Source organism: Myotis yumanensis, unplaced genomic scaffold, assembly GCF_028538775.1.
Source record: "Myotis yumanensis isolate MYYU_CA2020_CCGP unplaced genomic scaffold, mMyoYum1.0.hap1 SCAF_21, whole genome shotgun sequence".
Lineage (NCBI taxonomy): Eukaryota > Metazoa > Chordata > Mammalia > Chiroptera > Vespertilionidae > Myotis > Myotis yumanensis.
The window spans coordinates 13,769,663-13,788,626 of record NW_027223772.1 but is presented as its reverse complement, the minus strand read 5'-3'; the positions used below and the strand labels follow the sequence as shown (position 1 = coordinate 13,788,626).

At 56.6% G+C, this 18,964-nt stretch overlaps 1 protein-coding gene across 1 annotated transcript; it reads right to left on the bottom strand.

Moving 5' to 3' along the window:
• Window positions 1-5,393: 5,393 nt before the first annotated feature.
• Window positions 5,394-16,790, bottom strand: S1PR3 (sphingosine-1-phosphate receptor 3). Its single transcript, XM_070400853.1, has 2 exons — window positions 16,584-16,790; window positions 5,394-8,771 (listed from the first exon to the last, which is right to left on the bottom strand). Exon 2 carries the CDS (start codon window positions 8,641-8,643, stop codon window positions 7,510-7,512), a length of 1,134 nt encoding a protein of 377 aa, XP_070256954.1. The 5' UTR covers window positions 8,644-8,771; window positions 16,584-16,790; the 3' UTR covers window positions 5,394-7,509.
• Window positions 16,791-18,964: the final 2,174 nt, after the last annotated feature.

Below are 18,964 nucleotides of genomic sequence, written 5' to 3'. Positions count from 1 at the left end.
ACAGTGGAATAGCCGCGCCGCTGGCGGGGCCGAGGTTTCCCGCCTGCGCTCCCTCCATGGTGAAGCCGGCCGAGCTCACAGGAGTCAGCTCGCCTCCCCCTTCGGCACGTGGTGGGCATAGCTGTGAGCCTCACTCAGGCTCCACTTGCTGAAGGCCCCGCGCTGTGGGGCGGCAGGGCTGGTCTGCGCATCCCTCCCCCGCCCCCCCCAGCTGCGCATGGAGCTCAGGGCTGGAGGCAGATGCCATGGGGCCTCCTGGCTGCCCAGATGGCGCCCCTCCTCCAGCAGTTTCTCCTGTGGTGTCTCTGCCTGGGCAGGGCAGGCAGAGCAGCTCTAGGCGTGGCTCCAGGGCCCCTGCCACCCGGGGCACATGTTGTGGTCACACAGAGCCACTAGGGCCCATGGAACACTCCAGGCCCGCTGCCCTCTCCTGGGCCCCTGGCCGGGCCCAGCCTCCACGTGTGCAGGGAGCACTGGGCAGGTGGGGTGGTCCTGCAGTGCCCAGGTGCGGAGGGGCTCTGGAGCCCACCCCTCCCGCCTGCACTACCCTAGGGTAGGAACTCAGGGCTTCAGATGGCATCCTGTCCTGCTGGGGGCCGGCAGCCTCCGCGAAGCCGCGCACCCCTGGCTTGTCAGCTTTGATGCTCGACTCCCAGGGAGCGCCCGGGGCTCCGTGGACGGTCTGATAAACAGGCACTGAGACAACTGCCAGTGCACGTCCTGGGCCTGAAGCCACCACGTCTGCCTTTTTAAAAACTATTGTCTGAGCGGCCAAAGGACTGGTTCGCACCCAGCCTCGAGCGTGTCTCATTTCCGCACAATTCTGTTCCAGGCTGACTCGGTGATAGGGTCGAGGGGCAAAGACCCAAAGGGCGCATGTGGTGTCCTGAGAGCTTCCTGTGGCGAAGGTGGCTGCCCGTCATTCCCACTGGGACAAAGCGACAAGCCAGGTGCGGCCAAGGCCTGTGGCGGAGGCAGGCTGGGAGGAGTGACGGAGCAGCACGCTGTGGCCCAGCTCGGGACATTGTTGACAAGTTTCCTGACCCCATGCCTGTCCCGGGTCCTAGGACCCACTCCCCGCCCCCCCACACCCTCACCCCCACTCCTAATATGAAGCTTCCCCTGCAGGTGGGGTCAGTGCTGGATGGCTCCCTCATACCGGACTGCGGACTGTGTTAAAGCGAGTGGCCCTGCCCAGTGCCCCTCATCAGCCACCACCCGCGGGCCAGCCAGGTTTCCCCCACCGCAGTTCCAGCGAAGAGGCCCCCATCCAGCCTGGGCTGTGCACAGGCAGAGCCCTGCGGCCTTGTGCCGGTCGCTGCGCTTCTGAGCCCTAGCCGCCTGCAGGGCAGGCTGTGCGGTCCCGGGGCCTGTGGGGGTGGGGACTCAGTGTAGCGGGCAGGATAGCCAATTCCTCAGAGGCTCGGCACAGAATGTGCATCGCTCCTCTCACAGGCCTCCGCCTCCGGGAGTGCTGGCTGCAGGCGGGAGTGCAGGGAGCTGGGGGAGATGGCAGGTAGGGCGCTGCGGGACACAGACGGATCTTGGCCTTGGGTTTCAGAATGATGCTCTGGTTCTGGAGTGAAACTTACAAAATTGGTCCCCAGAAAGAGCAGCGGGGAAAACTGCGGAGCTGTCCTGCTCCCCCTGAGCAGGGTGCTCCCGGGGGTGCGGCCGGAAGTGAGCGACTGGAGCCAGGAGACTGCGGGAGGCAGCCACGGGCTGAATCTAGGACAGAGCCCAGGACCTGCTAGGGTCCTTCAGGGCTGGAGAGGGAAGCTCGCCCCAATGAAGTGGATGTAGCTCCTCCCTCCTCGGGCTCACATTTATCCAGCTTTTTCCCAAAACGCGTAACGGCAAGCGCGAGTCATTCACACGGACATGCTGCCCTGCCTCCGTGTCATTGGGGTGCCTTCCGAAGCAGACCCTCAGGGAGGAACTGGGTGTCTGTGGTTTCTCCGGGGGCTGACCCAGTGGTGGGGAAGGGAAGGAAGCTGACGAGAACACACAGGATCAGGCAGATCCCAGGAGGCAGATTACTAACCGCACGGGGGACTGGACACACCTCAGAGCTGAGCCACAGGCGGCCTGTGCACCGCGGAGTCCTCTGGCAGGGACAGGCCTTCCTGCTCAGCGGGCGTGAGGAGGGATTCCAGCATCAGAGCCGCGGGCCCTCCCGAGATCCTGACTCAGTAGTCTGGATGGGCCTGAGAACTTGCATTTCTCATAAACCGCGAGTGAGCTGGTGGGCAGTGTAGACTCTGAGAACCACCTTCAGGTGTGAGTTGCCAGCCCTCAGATGCCCCTTATTGCCCGCTGCCCTCCTCTGTGATTGCACAGGGTGGGGCAAAGGCAGGTTTACAGTTGTTCCTATGGAAATTAATACAATAATCAATAAATAATGATACAAGAATAAACTGTTTTGCGTACTCACAACAGTAAACCTACTTTTGCCCACCCTGTGTTTTCATGCTCCTTCATGCCACGGGTCCCAGGGTGAGGTTAATGACATCTAGAACTCCGTGCAACCGCTGCTGGAAGATACACTGCCAGCGGCCAGCCACCATTTACTCGAATGGGGTTTATATGTATGCAAGCGACAGAATGCACGGTTTTAAAACTGGCTCATTTTATAGCAGCCAGAAAAACTGAACGTCATACGAGAACTTTCGAATGCCAGTTGCGATGTGTCTGCACACACAGGCGCCCGCACTGTTATGATGCGTGTGCGTCTGTCCGTGTGCCCATGAGGCTGACTGTACAAATCGCACCTTGGACTCCTCCCTGGGTGTTGATATTTGAGTAATGAGGACAACTAGACAAACAGTGAAACAAATGTTGAGAGTCCGGGGACGGACGTGTCCTGGATCAGACATCTGGAGGAGGGTCCTGGATGCTGCAGACACAGACAGGAGGGCCTCAGGGTCCACGGTGGGGAATGGCAGAGGGACACGAGGGCGGGCAGGCCAGCAGGGGCAGATGGGGGGAGGGAGGAGCCTACGGAGAGAAGGGGCGCCCGTCCTGTGGTCATCAGTGCGCAGTGTCTGCGAGAGGCCAGGCGTGGCAGAGGCCCACCCATCAGCTGCCATGGGGGGCGAGGCGCGGTGCCCTCCCTCAGCCGCTGCGTCCCTGGCACTTCCCAGTGTCTAACCGACCTTCTCGTGCTCTGGTCCGTACACTAGTTCCCACGCGGCAGGCGCTGTCTGGGCTCCCAGGATGGAGACGTGCGGGATGGGGGAGCTGCCTGCCTGTGAGGAAACCCAGGAGGACCACAGGGTGTGGGTGAGATAAGCTGGATGGGGCTGTGGCCAAGGGCAAGAGGACTGTGGCGGCCGGAGCTCCTGGGTGGGTCTGAAGGCTTTGGCAACTGAAGGGCAGGAGACACGCAGGCAGAGGAGGCAGGAAGGCCCAGCAGGAGGCGGGACCCTTGCAGGCAAGAGCTGCTGCTGGCAGGGGTGCGGGGTGCAGGTGAGGCAGCTTCCTCACTTCTCTCTTCCTTCCCGTGTTCACAGGGCCCCAAATAAGTGAGTCCCTGAGGCCTCTAAACACAGGGCTCCCTCATGTGGGAATTGAAATCTCAAAGTTCCAGTTTGGCTGAGTCACCTCGAGATGCTGTAGGTAGAAAAGTGTGCACGTGGGAGGGCCCGCTGTGGTCCTGAGGTTTGGTGGTTCAGTTAAGTGACAATTAACAAAGCCAAAAATAATGGGAAAACCCATCCTTAAAACAGAATTGCCTGTGACAACTATGTGTTGATTGCACATGGAATGTTCTCTGTTCCTTTGACTATGACTTGTTCTAGAATAAATATTGTAAATTATGTGAATGTTCTTTGTATTCAGATTTAAGCAAGAATTAAACAGTTCATCTTTAAAGCCAAGGATTAGGCAAGAACTCTACATAAATTTAATGTGTAACAATAAGATTTCCTTTTTTAAAAAGCATTTGGATGACAAATTATACATATTGATAAATATTATTTTAAAATGTTGTGTTTGGTTTTCCATTAACTTTTGTGAAACAGAAAAGCTTTCCTGTGAAGCTCTGTGTCTGAGTTTATTGCCCACTCACCGCTTCCTGCCGTGGCCCGCAGAGGGGAATACAAGCCTGATGCAAGTTCTCTCCTCTCCGCTCCACGACAGGGGGAACGCCACAGTCATTTGGCTGACAGCTGGGAGCTCTGGCAATGCGACAGGGAAGGAAATTGGCTTCAATGCCCTCCTCACCCTCCGAGAACCCACATGACTCCTTCAGGAGATACGTGGCCCCAGCTGCAAGCCCTTGACGTGCACCTGGCACGTCCCTGTGCCTCTGGGGTGGCCAGTGCAGGGGCTGCTTGGTCCCCAAGGGTCACCACTGCGCCCAGGAGGGAGGGTGTCACCCATGTAGGCAATGCTGCACTTCCCACTGGTTATCAGAAAACGTGCCTTCATTTTCAGAATAGTGCATTTCTGACTCTGGGCAAGCCCTTTGATATCTGACTTAGCACTCAAACACTGGGTTGAGGTTTTGCCCTCCGAGAGACCATTTAAAAGCATGGACTTGATAACGTAGTTTTCTATAAAATGCACCTTGTTTTCTATTTTGTCCGTTGTTTAAATGACTGTTGTTGTTAACTCTGTGGGCAATAAAGAACATCATGAAAAGTCTCGCATTTGGATGGTGGATCTTGTGTTGCCTCAACAGAGGGGAAGGGAGTTTGAAACCCTTCCACCGGAAGCAGGTTCTCTCGGTCACTCTCCAGTCTCTACAGCACGAGCACGGCCTCGCCTGCTCATGGCCAAGGGTGTGGGTGAGCACAGCAGCCGGGCAGACGCGTTCTGAGGGGCCTGTGTCAACTCATTGGCCTGTGCAGAAGCAAAGGTGGCAGAAGGCAGGTGCTTGGCTGTGTTGGGGATTTCTTCATGCCTGTGGCCACCATCCTAGTCATGCCAAATGCTGGCCTCGTTCTCTGTAGAACATAAGACACACACACACACACACACACACACACACACACACACACACGAACTTACCGCTTATAAAGGAGAAAGTCGGGAAAGGGCCAGTTCTGACCTCTTCTCTCCTTTTGCAAATGGAGAGAACCAAACATCCTGTCTCTTGGCCCCACCTTGACTGCCACGCTCTCACCGCCTTCTCTGTCAAAGGGCAGTCTACTGACCTTCCAACAGCCTGGCCTAGCAACATGGGGACAACCCGCTGCACCCGGCTTCACGGAAACAAAGAAGCACCAGAGGGAAGTATAGGTGGGAAGGTTATCGGGTTTCTGCGTGGTTTCATTCCTGAAGAAACACTGGGACCAGGCGAGAGGCCAAGCTGCTGTCTTGCAAACCTCCAGGCGTCGCCCCGGCGTGCACCCCCCACATGGACTCCCAACAGTGGTTTACACAAAGGCTTGTGGTTTTATTTTTTCACACACATACATGGGACGTAACGCAGGTTACTAACTGAACGAGACCTCTGGGCAGGCTGTCTGTGGCTGAGCACTCAGACCTCTGGGCTGGCTAGTTAGGAGTGCACACGGCATGTTACAGTTGACACATATCAAATGAACACAATTACTCTTGTGAGTACTTTTCATTCAGATTGTTTGAACGTCTTGTGTTATTTCAAAGGGAAGTTGTGGCTATGGTGCAAAGTGTTACTATTATTAGCACCCAAGACCTGGGCCCCAAACCAACTCGAACCATGACAGGCACACCGTGACCTCAGCGAAAGGGAATGCCCACCCTTTTGGCTCTCTGATGCGTTTTTTTCTGAACCCGTACCTTAATGCTTAACTTTGCAAGAAATGCCCTGGGTTTTCTCATGTTACAGGGTAAAGGAATAAGTTCTTTTTCAGTGATGTAAAAAGGTAACAAAAAATGCCACTGACGAACCTCTCCTTATGAACAGGATGTATGTCGTCAGTAATAACATGAGGACAGTCTCTGGTCACTCCATAGAGATGCCCCAGGACCACAGAAATGTCCCTTAATGAGAGGAACTCGCGGCAGAAAAACAGGAGTCAATTTCTCTGCAGAGAAGTTAACGTGTTAATACTACTCTTTCCATCTTTACTCAGGTTACATTCGCACCGAAACTAAAACTTCATGAAGGTTCCCCAAGTAAGAATCCTTTGAAGGTTGTTTGCTTTGATTTTTCAAGAACTCAGCACATCAACCGTGTGCGTATGAGAGCTCTACAGACGTGGCTCTGGTCTGTGCTCACGGAGAATCCCTTGGGGACGAGCCGCACGAGCGCGCCTGGCGCACCCCCCGTAAGGCAGACAGTGACACAGCCGGCCTGTGCCGGAAGGAAGGTTGTGATGGTACACTTTCTGGAGGAGGGCACAGCCCCCCAGCTCACGTCTTCCCCCTGACAATGCAGCTGCTGGAACAGTGACCGTCAGGGCAGCTTCTGGAAGTGGTGACATGGCGGCTGGCCCAGCTCCTCAGCTGTGACAACACGGGGTTCTGACGTGGTGCTTTCCTGATACAGAACCAAACTTAACACAGGATCAAAGCGATGCCTCGTAACCTGTCCTAATTCAGTAGAAATGTTCCATTCAGCAGGTGGCTGCTGCCGGTAACTTGATGAGAAGGTCCCAGGGTCTGTCCAGGCTTCTCTGAGCAGGTGCCTTTCTTAGTTGGTCCGGGGCTCAGGCTCCTGAAGGACCTTGGTTGACTTTTTTGTGATTTGGAGAAACCCAGGAATAATCATGTAATTTGGCTAATTTGGCTCCAGATGTCCTTAACACTGTGCAGGGACATGAGGCATGTCCTCGGGGAACTTGGCTGTTCTTGCCAGGATCCTTCAAACACTGACCTGCTCCTGGGCATGTGTCAGGACTGTGTGGGGTCAGATCCACACTCTGGGACAGCCTTGGGCAGGGCTTTCTGAGAATTTTGGCATCAACACCTGCTCAACTCCAGACTTCACGTCTGTCTGAGGCTGGGACTGGTGTCACCTGTTCCCAGTCATGTCCTAACAGCACGGTCAGAACATGTCCGTGTTACCTGTGAACTGCACTGAGTGCGGCAGCTTCTGCACATGCCACAGGGGCCCCGTGAAGCCCCGTGCAGCTCGGTACCCTTGGTAGGCTTTTGACCGGAAACGGACAAAGAGCACTGTCTACACTGAAATGGGTTGGCGAGCCCTTGAGTCCCAGCCTGAAGAGACAGCCGCACCCAGCAGGCTGTTGGCAAAACAGATTTTCCCGAGTCTCAGCTCCGGTAAAGCCCTGGCGAGGCTGCTATATATAAGTGGTTGCGTCAACCTATGACCCGGGAGGTCATGGTCCATTCCCGGTCAGGGCACATGCCTGGGTTGCAGGCTCGATCCCCATTGGGGGTTGTGCAGGAGGCAGCTGATCAATGATTCTTTCTCATCATTGATGTTTCTGTCTCCCTCCCTCCCCCTTCCTCTCTGAAATCAATAAAAATATACTTTTTAAAAAATAAGCAGGTGCGGCAGGGCTGGGTGCTGCTCCTCCCGTGGAGATGCGAGGAGCTGCCCCGTGAGCCCCGCCCTCACTTGCAGAGGAGCCCATTCTGCAGGGTTTTGTTTCTGTCAGTTATGCAGGGTGAGGGGGCCGTTTGGGTAATGTCTTCCTTGCTCTTCGGGGAGGGGCTGCTGTTGCTGCCACTGGACTTGCTCTTGCTCGGGTCGAGAGTGAGCTGGATGGGCAAGGAGCGGGTGCCCTGGGCCCTGACCAGGCAGTTGCAGACCAGCCGGAAAAAGGCCCGCCGCATCTCCTTGCTGGCCAGCGTGTAGATGACGGGGTTCATGGCGGAGTTGAGCACTGCCAGCACAATGAACCACTTGTCCTTGAACAGGACGGCACACTCCTTCACTTTGCAGGCCACGTCGGCGAGGAAGAGGATGAAGAGTGGGGACCAACAGGCGATGAACACACTCACCACGATCACCACGGTGCGGAGCAGGGCCATGGACCGCTCCGAGTGCTGGGGGTTGGCCACCCTGCGGCTGCTGGACTTCACCAGGCAGTAGATGCGCGCGTACAGGATCACGATGGCCACCAGGATGGCGGTGAAGATGCTAATGCAGAACGCGATGTACTTCTTGGAATAGAGGGGCAGGATGGTGGAGCAGTCGGGGAGGTTTTGCAGGCAGTTCCAGCCCAGGATGGGCAGGGCTCCCAGCGAGAGCGCGATGAGCCAGCACATCCCGATGAGAAGGAAGACTCGGTGCTTCTTGTTGGCATTGTACGGCCTCATTTTGATCATGGTCAGGTGCCGCTCGATGGCGATGGCCAGTAAGCTGCAGGTGGATGCCCCGAGGGCCACGAACATGCTGCCTTCTCGCAGGAACCAGACCGTGGGAGACAGGCTCAGCGTCCTCTTGCCTGACATCAGGATGTTGACCTTGTAGGCGATGCCAGCCAGCAGGTCGCAGAGAGCCAGGTTGCTGATGAAGAAGTACATGCGGTTGTGAAGTTTCTTGTTTTTCCAGATGGCAATCAGAACCATCAGGTTCTCCAGGACGATGAAGCTGCAGATGACCAGGAACAGCACGGTGGTGAGCGCGCTGCCCTCGGGCGCGTCCGTCAGCCGGCCGGCCAGCTTGCCCACGTAGTTGTAATGTTCGTACAGAGTCCCGTTTCCCGGGGAGGGGCTGGGCCGCGGCGTGAGGACCCTGGACATCACTTGGAATTTACAGACCGTCAGATCCACCAGAGGGCGCCTCAGGAACGTCCATTTCTAGCAAAGACCAGCTCAGGCTTCCGGCGTGATCCTGGCCAGACGCCTGCTGGGGTGTTGGGAATGGACTCCTGCAAACAGAAAAAGGAGGGGCCCAGTGAAAGGGTGGCAGCAAAGCTGGAGGAAGGCACCACAAATGCTGAAGCACTGGGACGGCTGGGCCTAGGGGCTCAGAGAGGGCCTCTCAACACAGGCCAAGTTCCCGGTGATGGAGGAGGGCTGGGGGGACCTTGGTGTCTGGTTGCCAGGAAGGGCATTCAGGGAGGAGCCCTGCTCATGCACAGACCCAAAGAGAACTTCCCTCTGGAAATGCTATCGGTTAATCCTCACCCACTGCACGGGAGCTGGCACACCATTGTTCTCCGTTAGCAGGAGAAGCTGAGGAGTAGCTGAGGCCGAAAAAAATAGGATGGACGAGGGAAGGTGCCCACCTGGTTTCTGAGAGCTCTCTGGTGAGTCTTAGGGTGACATCACAGGACAGCCCACACTGCCCGACTGCCTTCCCTGGAGCCCAGCAGGGCCCAGGACAGAAGCCAGATCCTGATGGCCCTTAGGTCTGCAGGGCCTGGAGCCCTGACCTCAGACCACGCTGCCCCTAGGGAAGGACGGCGTGAGAACTCAAAGCCGCTTCGCTGGCGAGCAGCTGAGCGTGGAGCTGGGGAGGGAGGAATACACACCTGTCAAAGTGGAGTCAACTTCCACTGAGCTTAAAGGGAGAAAGAGAAAGCAAGGCCAAGCACGCGGACTTGGAGTTTGAATTAAAATTCAAAGGCCTGAATAGCAGCTGTAACTAACTACCCCACCCACCCCACCCCCGCCCAAACCAAATCAAATCAGTGCACGAGAGCCTAAAGACACAATCAACTTGGGAGATTAGTGAGACAGTGAAGGAGGTGAGCCCACAAGCCAGGCGCTGGGTGGCCCCGGATTTTAATGCCTCCCCCACCGACCTGGACACTCCCCACCCGGCCTGCGGCCTCCTGGGATGTCCAGGGGGACCCAGCGACCAAGGAAGAAAGGGCTTTCAGTGGACTCACTGACTTTGCCTTTAAGTTATTTGAATAATAAATGCGTAACTAAGATCAGATGGCGTTAATCTAAAACAGCCCACCGTGTGTATTCGGTGAAGTTTTTTTGTACTTTTTAACATTTAATTCACAACCTTAGATTTGGATTGAGGGCAAATGACTTGGGGTTCTGCATTTTGGGGTGTGATGGGCTCTGAAGGCCTTACCTACCCACTGACCGCATCTCAGGCCCAGATGGGCCTTGGCGCCTGGAAGGACACAGGGATCAGCGTGGGCAGCTGCCGTGAGGGGGAAGCAGAGGAGACCCCAACAGGGCGCCCTGCCCACGGGACCCTCCAGGTAACTGCTTTCCCGCCCTCAGGTGCTGGTCCCAGGGCCCTGCAAATACTTCAGGCCTTCCCTCCCGCCCTTCGTTGGCCTGCGGGACCTTGTCCTCTGAGCCTGGGCACAGGGGCCCCACTGTGTCTTCCTGGGTTTCCCCAGTGTCCAGGAGCCTCACTGCTGCTTGTTCTGGACACCCCGCAGGTCCTGGCAGCTGAGCTGCTGCCTGCGCTCAGCCTGGAACTGCCCCTGGCCCTTCCCTGGCCCCTCCATGACAGCTAAGGCCACGGAGGACCTGGAGGTCAGCTTGAAGGCCAAGTGTGGGGGAAACTTCTCCTAATTTCAAAAGGGGGCCGTGGGCAGGCTCTGCGGTGGGACTAGCAGTGGGGCCTGCAGGGGACCCGGGCGAGTCTCCTCCGTTGCTCAGCAGCCCAGGCTGCCTCCCTGGCCGTGGCCCACTCAGGCCAGGGGCCTTGCTGCCTTGGGCAGAAGGCAAGGCTGCCCGGTGCCCCAAGCCCTGGAACCCCGCCCCCATGGGACAACAGACCTCTATTGCTTCTTCCAGAGTTAACAGGGCAAGTCACCTGGTGTCACCTCCTTTCCTGTCCCTCCCTTATTTTCACTTAAATCTTGTCAGTCCTTCAAGCCTGAGTCAAATGCTCCCTGGTGTGGCATTTTCTAGAATCAGCCCAGCCCGTGCTGACTTTTTTCTGAGGCTGTGCACCACTTTTTAAAACAAATCCCAAGCTGTGTTTTTAAAAGTAGAAATGGTAGCAGCTGGCAGGCTCCGAGCCCTCTGCCTGCAGCGCCTGACCTGATCCTCAGTGGCATCCTGAAGCTCACAGCGTCCCCCACAGCACCTGGCAGGTTCAGGGGTGCCCAACAATGTGTGCACCCTCTTCACGGCTTCTCGTTATCTGTGAGCGGTGAACGCGGCGGCCCACGCCCCCTCGCTGGACCCCAGGACCAGAACTCGGCCCCAAGGGCGCCCCTGAGTGAGCGCTCACGTGACCCGCACGGAGGAAGGTGCCGCCAAGGACACCACCAATAGAGGTCCTTGTTCATGGGAAAGGCCCAGCACCAGGGCAGGGAAGAGAAACTGTTGACTGGTTTTCAGAGAGAGAAGAAGGGGAAAAGAGAGAGAAACATCGATGTGAGAGCCTAAAATCCATCGGCTGCCTCCTCCATGCCCCAGGCCGGGGATTGAGCCCACACCGCATGTGCCCTGACCAGGAATCGAACTGGCAACCCCCGGTGCCTGGGACAACCAGCTGAGCCCACAGGTCAGGGCGAGGAGCATATTTTTTCAAGAACACTTTTTGGTTAAATGTGAGTCTCCACATTTTGTGTAATTGGAAGACATCCAGTTGTCTTTGGAATTTAAAAGCATCTTTTCTTTGGATTATCAACGTTAGAGAATAGACCCAGCCTGAGAGTTGAGTGCCGGCTGAGGGTCAGCCTGATTGTATATGCGTCTGGACATTGCTGTGCCTGCTCAACAGCACCTTGTGGGAGGCCAGCTACCTCACCCCAGAAACGGGTCCCAACCCAGCGCCCCTGAGGCTGGCCTCTCGGGGCCCCAAGCCCCTCCCACATGGGACCACTGTCTGTGGCTGACCTTCACATGAAGGAGCCCAGCAGGAAGCAGCTGTGTTGGGGGTGGGGGGGAGGGGGGAGAGGGTGCTCCTGCCAGTCATGGGGGTGGATGCTGATCGGACAGATGCACTATTTGTTGCCTGTGGACATGGGTGGTCTTTCTGTGCTCTGCATGCCCACATCCTGGGTGAGCACGTGCCTGTATGCCGCGGTACCACTGATCCGTGAGCATGTGGTGTTGGTACTGAGTGTGGGCTCTGATGCCGGGGGTCCCTGAAGAGGCTTCCTGGGCTCGGCCAGCGTCCGGCAGTGAGTGTGTGTGTGGAGCAGGAGAGGGCCCCCAGAGGGTGAGATTTACACATTTCACATTTTGTCTTATTTTAAAAATTAGTGTCTGGGGCTGGCAGAGACAATGTACAAGTTTGATCGCTGCTTAAATTCTACCTGAACACGCAAAGCCCAACGCTGAGAACTGTGTGCTGGCTGGTCCCATAGATCCTTAGAAAGCTGGGCATGTTGTAATAGGGACACAGCTCGTTGGCAGAGGTCTTCCAAGAAATCTATGTTCCCATGGTGCTGCAGCCTGGAGCAGGCCTGGCTGATGCCCACTGGAGAGCCTGGGTCCCTTGGGCTCCTCCTCACCTGGAGGCGACACACTGCCCAAGCCTGAGTCCCTCACCTACTCACAGAGGCGATTCCCAAGGGTCTCACTTCGAACTCGTAGGCTGGGATCTTCCCGGCCACCTCCAGGCGTTTCAATACCAACACTTTTCACAGAGAAGGAATAAAATGCCTCTGGGAGGTGGTTCCCAGCTGGTCACCCAGGTTAGACCTGTCAAGCCAGGGGTGGTCCCCTTCCCTGCATTCCCAAGGGGCACATCCACGGGGGAGCGGAGGAGAGAGCACGGGGCGGCCAATGGGTTCCAGATGTGCTTTCTACGCTAACGAGTCACTTTCTCTAGGGGTCAATTTGAAAAATAAACAACTATAAGAAGAAGAAAGAGAAAAAAGTACAGGAAAATACGTCCACAAGGTCTGGGGTCTCTTCCTCTCACGGCGGAAAAGGAAAGCACAATAGGACAGTGAGGAGTTTCTCCTGGTCCTACGAGACGTCTCGCAGGGCGCAGTGCTTCCAATAGGCGTGTCTCCCAGGGAATCAACTAGCTCAGTGGTCGGCAAACTGCAGCTCAAGAGCCACATGCGGCTCTTTGGCCCCTTGAGTGTGGCTCTTCCACAAAATACCGACTTCTGTGCATGGGCCACGAAGTTTCAATCGCACTGTACATGCGCGCCCGCACGTGGTATTTTGTGGAAGAGCCACACTCAAGGGGCCAAAGAGCCGCATGTGGCTCGCGAGCCTCAGTTTGCTGACCACTGAACTAGCTCATCCTCCAAACGGAATGAAAACACCACATGTTTGCCAACAAGCAAAATTCCTTGGAAAGCAAGACTTTTTTCTTTCAAAAGAATGAGTTGGCCGTTCATGGCCCCAGAGAATCCCTTTGCTGGTGAGTATTCCCCTTGCTCTGGATTTCTCAGGTGGCCCCTCTCTGCTTTCAGAAGCAGCTCACAGCAGAGGCTTTGCGCACACCGCCTCGCAGGCTGCACTGTGCTCCTGGCCACTAGGGAGCTTCTGGTGAGAAAACCACTGCTGTCCAGGATCCAGGTGAGGATTTCATGGTCGAGTGCTCGTTCCCCTGGGCATCTAGGCCTGTCCCTCGGGGGACAAATGCTTTTGATGCAAGAGGTCTTACTCTCTTTGTTTCTCAACTAAGCTTTCCAAACTTTCTCTCTCCTGCTTGCTCTAAGTAAGACACAGGACTGAATTCCTATCAAGGTCGTCACAGGACCAATAGGGGTGTGGGCCTGAGCTCCTCAAAGCAGCTAAAGGTATATGCAAACAAGAGGTGTTCTGCCTAAGAAGTCCTAAGGGTGGGGTCCCTCCCATCCTTTCCCAAAACCGTGCTCTCACTCGGTGACATGGCCTGTGCAACGCACACTGCACCTCGCAGGGACCACGTCTGGTCTCCCATCTGCCTTCTGAATGTACACAGGAGGAAACTGCGGCTGGGGGGTGGGGAAGGAGGCGGAGACTTGGAAGAGGCCAGACTGGGCTGGATGTCTGTGCCCAGATCACCACAGTAATCATAAGCTTTTCTGGAGGTGACCACGTTTCCACGTGTCCTTCACCTCCATGGTGGTAAGAGCATCCCTAGCATGCTTCCGAGCCAAATCGCCTCTAGCTACTGTGCTAGCGGCTTTACTGGAGTAGATGGAAAACTCTGCCTCCAGGAAATGGAGCAGCAGCATCAAGGCCAAAGAGCCCCATCAGCTGCCCAGGACTCCCACTCCAGCTCACCGAGCTGATGGGATGCCAGATGCACTACCAGGTGCCACACTCTCCACCAAGCAATCTTGTCACTGATTTGACCCCACTGGCCTGTTGTCCGGTCTCTCACAGACAAAGCTTCAATTCCTCAAAATTGGAATAAAGGAAAAAACAAACAAAAGAGGCAACTTTATGTCCAGTAACTGTAACAGTAATAACTGAAATGTACTATTAATTGACACTAGATAGGATTCCACACAGTATTAGCTCCAAAAGCTTATGGAAAACCTCTTAAGGCAATTAATTACTTGAGCAGAAAATATATGGCAAAGAAATAATAGGAAATAACTCCAAAACTGGCGAAAGAGTTAGGAAGGAAGCCGAGTGCGAGGCAATGGGCTCCTGCAGGCCCAGTGCGAAGGTGCGGTCCTGGCTGGCGGCGCCCAGGCCCGAGGGTGCCTCGTCAGCTGTCAGCACTCAAGTTATGGTTCTAAGTCCTGGCAGACAAAATGGGGTCCCACAAGATAGCATCCCTAACTTTTCAAGATTATGACATGCTCAAATTCTCAAAATTTTTGTAATAAAAATATATGCATACACTGTAGATACTGAATTATCTTTAGGGGATGGAAGAAATACAATGGAATCAAAAGTTTGACATAGCCCTGGCCGGTTTGGCTCACTGGATGGAGCGTCGGCCTGGGGACTGAAAGGTCCCAGGTTTGATTCCGGTCAAGGGCATGTACCTTGGTTGCAAGCACATCCCCAGTAGGGGGTGTGCAGGAGGCAGCTCGTCGATGCTTCTCTCTTATCGATCTTTCTCTCTATCCTTCTCCCTTCCTCTCTGTAAAAAAATCAATAATATATATATATATATTTTTTAAAAAGTGTGTCATAATTCCCAGAGAAAGGAAAATCAATTCCACATTTTGAGAAAGAAAGCCATTAGTCAATATGTAAGGCTCCTTCCGCAGCAGGCGTGGGGGACGTCCCGCCCACAGGCTGTGTAAGGCCCGCGGGGTCATTTGGTTTGGCCCTGCCAAGGTATTAGGGGTGAGTTAATTAATGTTTGACAAACTATAGCATGCTAATTTTTAATTTGGTAATTGGGTATGGCTCACAAATGATGTTATAAATATCCAAATGGCCCTGGCAGAAAAAAGGTTCCCCACCCCCGATCTACGGAAAACGGGAGTTTCATCTATCCATTGCGGATAAATTAGGAGTGTCGTGCACTTAAGGAAATTCACAAACATTAAAGAAGAAGGGCCTTTTCAGAAATGAAAACTGGATGAGAAATCATTGGGCCTATGTCTTAGAGGAGGCTCTTAAGGCTGACTTTGCATTTTAGATCTTGTCCCCGTGCCCAGTGACAAGAGCGGCTGGACTAGCAGGCCCAGTGTGAACATCTGCTGACGAGAAAACACAACGTGTGGCTCCTCTATGACAACAAAAATTATTCCTACTGGCATCGAGCTCTGCATCCATTAAGTGAGAAATTGTACAGATCCAGGCACTCCCACAACTTGAGCACCACACACACTACTGCCACCACCCCCGCCACAGGCGCGGCCACCTTGTCAGGCACAGCCCCGCAGAACCGAATCCTGCCCCTGCACTTTCTAGGAGCTACATTTTTCTTCGTCATGCCTGCACGATGCTCACCAGCGAAGAAAGGAATGCTGGAAAGGTGAAGTATGAACATGTGACTGAGGGAAAGGTCTCAGCCCCTGATGTCCAGAAATTCCCGGTTCTGGAAGCGCCCAGAGCTCCAGCTGGGAGGGCACTGCCTGCAGGGTGGACTCTGCATTTTTTAAATAATCTCCCAAAAGAGCCTCTGTCATGCTGCTGTCCTCCTTTATCTCCAAAGCAAATCGTGTTCTTCTGGGAAAAAAAAAGTCTAGCAAGAAGTCCCTCTTTTACATCTAAATATAAAAACACCACAAAGAATATGTCATTGGTAGTGTCCGGTGTCACGAAGGGAGAGAGGGAGAGTCGGAGAGGGAGAGAGCGACCTTTCAGAGACTGGCGGCGAACAGTGGGAAGCCGGCCAGGCTCCCGCAGCAGAGCCCGCCCCTTCCCGGCTCTATCTGCCTGCGTGCAGCGCACCGGCTTCTGTGGGCGCCTCCCGACCGCACCCGGACTTGACCCTCCGGCCCTAATCTGACAGCCCTGATTGCCTTGTTTGAGAGCCAAAAAGAAAAAAGGAATTTGGGGACGAATATAACTTTAGAAAATGATTTTACCAGAAGGACCACAGCCACACACTTCCAGAGTCCCCGGTCCTCTTTCTGGGAGCGCACCTAACGCTTCAATTGTCCAAGTTAAACGACGGGTGGAATTTCTCCAAGAAAAGCACTTCTCTTTCATTCGGGTTGTTGGGAAGCGTTTGAGTTTAAAGGCTCTAAATGTAGATTATAGGGAAGCGCCCCCTCCCCCTGCCGCGGCTCGGTCGCCGGATGGATGGTTTTGGGGAGGGGGTGCTGTCGTGGAGTGCACGTCCACCCAGGTCCCTGTTGCGCCCGGAATCGGCGGGGATTTCATGAGAAAAGTGGACCCAGCGGCCCCCACCCGCCCCGGAGTCCGCGACCCCGGCCCCGCCGGCTCACCTCCGTCAGGGTAGGGCGCCTGGGCCCCCGGCATCCTGGAGCGCCCTCCGCTCAGACGCAAGCTGGGTTGGCCCCCCGGGATAGTCTTGGGGTTCAGGGGCTCGCACCCAGGCCTGGAGGTTTCGCTTGGGCTCGTCCTGCCACCACGTTCAGCTCCGGATCCCAGTCGCCCGTCCCCGGACCGGTTCCCTCGGCCACTGCGCGCGCGAGCCGAGCCCAAACTTGCCCAGCTCCCCGGGGGCGGGGCCCGGCCGCATCCCGCCTCCATGCCCACCTCCAGCTCCCAGCGCCGCGCCCCCGGCTCCTCCGTCCCTCCTCCACCCCCTACCCTTCCCCGCCGCCCCGGGGCCCCGCTGGCCGCCTGCAGCCGCCCGCGGTCTCCCGGCCACTCTGGCCCCCAGCGCCCCGCCGCAGGGCTCTAGGGGCCCGCTCTCCTCCCGCCCCGGCCCCAGGGCGACCTCCAGACCTCTCGCCTGCCAGGCTAGCTCCCGGACCCACCGGGCCCCAGACCCAGCGGGGACCGGTCCGAACTGGACCCGGGGCTGGGAATGGGTGGATCACGCCGACGGCGAGTTTGGGCCAATGATGACTATTAACGACCATGATTGCGACCACGGCCATTTCCGTTCGAAACGGACGAACCCTAGCTGGTAGGGGAGCGCCTGGCAGGCTGCGCCTGGGGCCCGACGCGCGGCTCCCCTTCGGAGCCCGGGTGCAAGGCGGGCGCCTGGCCCACGCGCCCCGCGTCTGCATGCTGCGCTGGACGCGGAGGCCGCCCGGCCGCGAGCCGCCGCGGGGACCTCAGCGAGCCTCGCCCACGCACGCACGATCTTCTTTTGTGATTGAATAAGATGCTCCTGGCGAAGCGCTCCCGAAAGGAGAAGGCCAGCAGGCGACTGCGAATCTTCTCTAGGAAACGGAAGGCGGAGGCCCCGGAGTGAGCGAGCGCCGCAGCCGGCCCTGGACCTTCTGGCGGCGGAGCGGGAGGAGAGGCGTGAAGGAGCCGGGAACCCGGCCGCCGGCGGCCCGCGGGGGCTGTGCAGTCCGGGCGGAAGGACTGCAGCCGCAGGCGGCGCGGAGCGAGGTGGGGACACGTGGGGAGGTGCCGCCCTCAGATACCTGCCCCTCGCGTGCGCTCTCGCTCCAGAGGAGGCGCCCAGAGCAGCCTTTCCCTGGCGCCGGGGGGTTGGGCGCTGAGGGCACGTGCCTTGTTGCGGCACCGAGTCCCGCTGGGCTCCGCACGGCTCGCCAGGGCCCGAGGAACCCGAGCCTGGGCATGTCGGCGTCGGCCCCGGCCTGCCCTCAGGGCTCCGGGGAGGCGGCCCCTGCCCTGCCCCTTAGTCCACCTGCCTGTCCGCCCTCAGCACCGGCCTTCTGGACTCACTCATGGTGTCTTGTACCAGCTCCGAGAAGCCGTATCCGTCCCAAATGGCAAGTGAGACCGAATGTGGCTCCATTTTCCACTCCCACAGCATCAAGTCAGGAAAAGGCGAGGAGGAACTGTGACTTGGGCCACTTGCCATCAGCAGGGCAACAAGATACTGTACTAGCCCCGGTGTCTGCGACCCCAGAAGCCCTAGAAAATAACGGGGCTCCTCACCGCAGGTGGCCGAAGGGCCCCAGGAGAGGACACACAGCGGCCTTGCTGAAACTCCTCTCTGACAAGGCTTTCCCCAAAGATTCCCAGTCCTGGGGACTCTCCCCTCACCAGTCCCAGCCCCACTCACTCCCTGCTCCCTGGCCTAAAGCTCAGTCCCTGGAGCCTGACAGGGCCCCTCCGAGCTCCCACACGCCCGGAGACCAGGTTCCCACGCTCCTCAGGAGGCCAGCCCTCATGGAAAGTCTCTGAAGACAAGTCTCCGCCGCACCCCTGCTCAGCAGGCAGCGCTCTGCACAGCACTATGCCCGCCTGGACCTGTGACAGAGTGGGAGTTCACCAGTTCCCAGCCTGCAGCCCTGGAGGACAGTCAGACCGAGTGACTTCGTGCCCGCCGCGTGGAGAACTGGCTAACCGCACCGTGCTGACTGGTGAAAGAAAACATTTTCCAGTTGCAATGGCCACGCCTGGCTTGCAGCACCTTAACAGGATCAAGTATGTAATGGGATCCAGTACGGAACAGGATCAAGTATGTAAGTGTGTAACGAGGGCCACGCATGCTGGATCAAGCCGGCAGCACGGGTGATGCGGGATCCAGCGCACAGTAGCACCCATGCTCTGTTCTTGCTAAAATGCTTAACCTGAATCAGAGGTCAGGTGTGGAGCCTGCACTTCCACTTTACGGGATGGAGAAGGGAGGGAGCAACAAGGTGAATGACACCAGGCGGAGCGGTTCTGAGAGTGGCCATCCTAGAGTCAGTCATTGGCCTGGTCTCCTCAAACA

What these genes read in the sequence shown, in the direction of transcription:
- S1PR3 (XM_070400853.1), bottom strand. Translation starts at nt 8,643, where the DNA reads ATGTCCAGGGTCCTCACGCCGCGGCCCAGCCCCTCCCCGGGAAACGGG.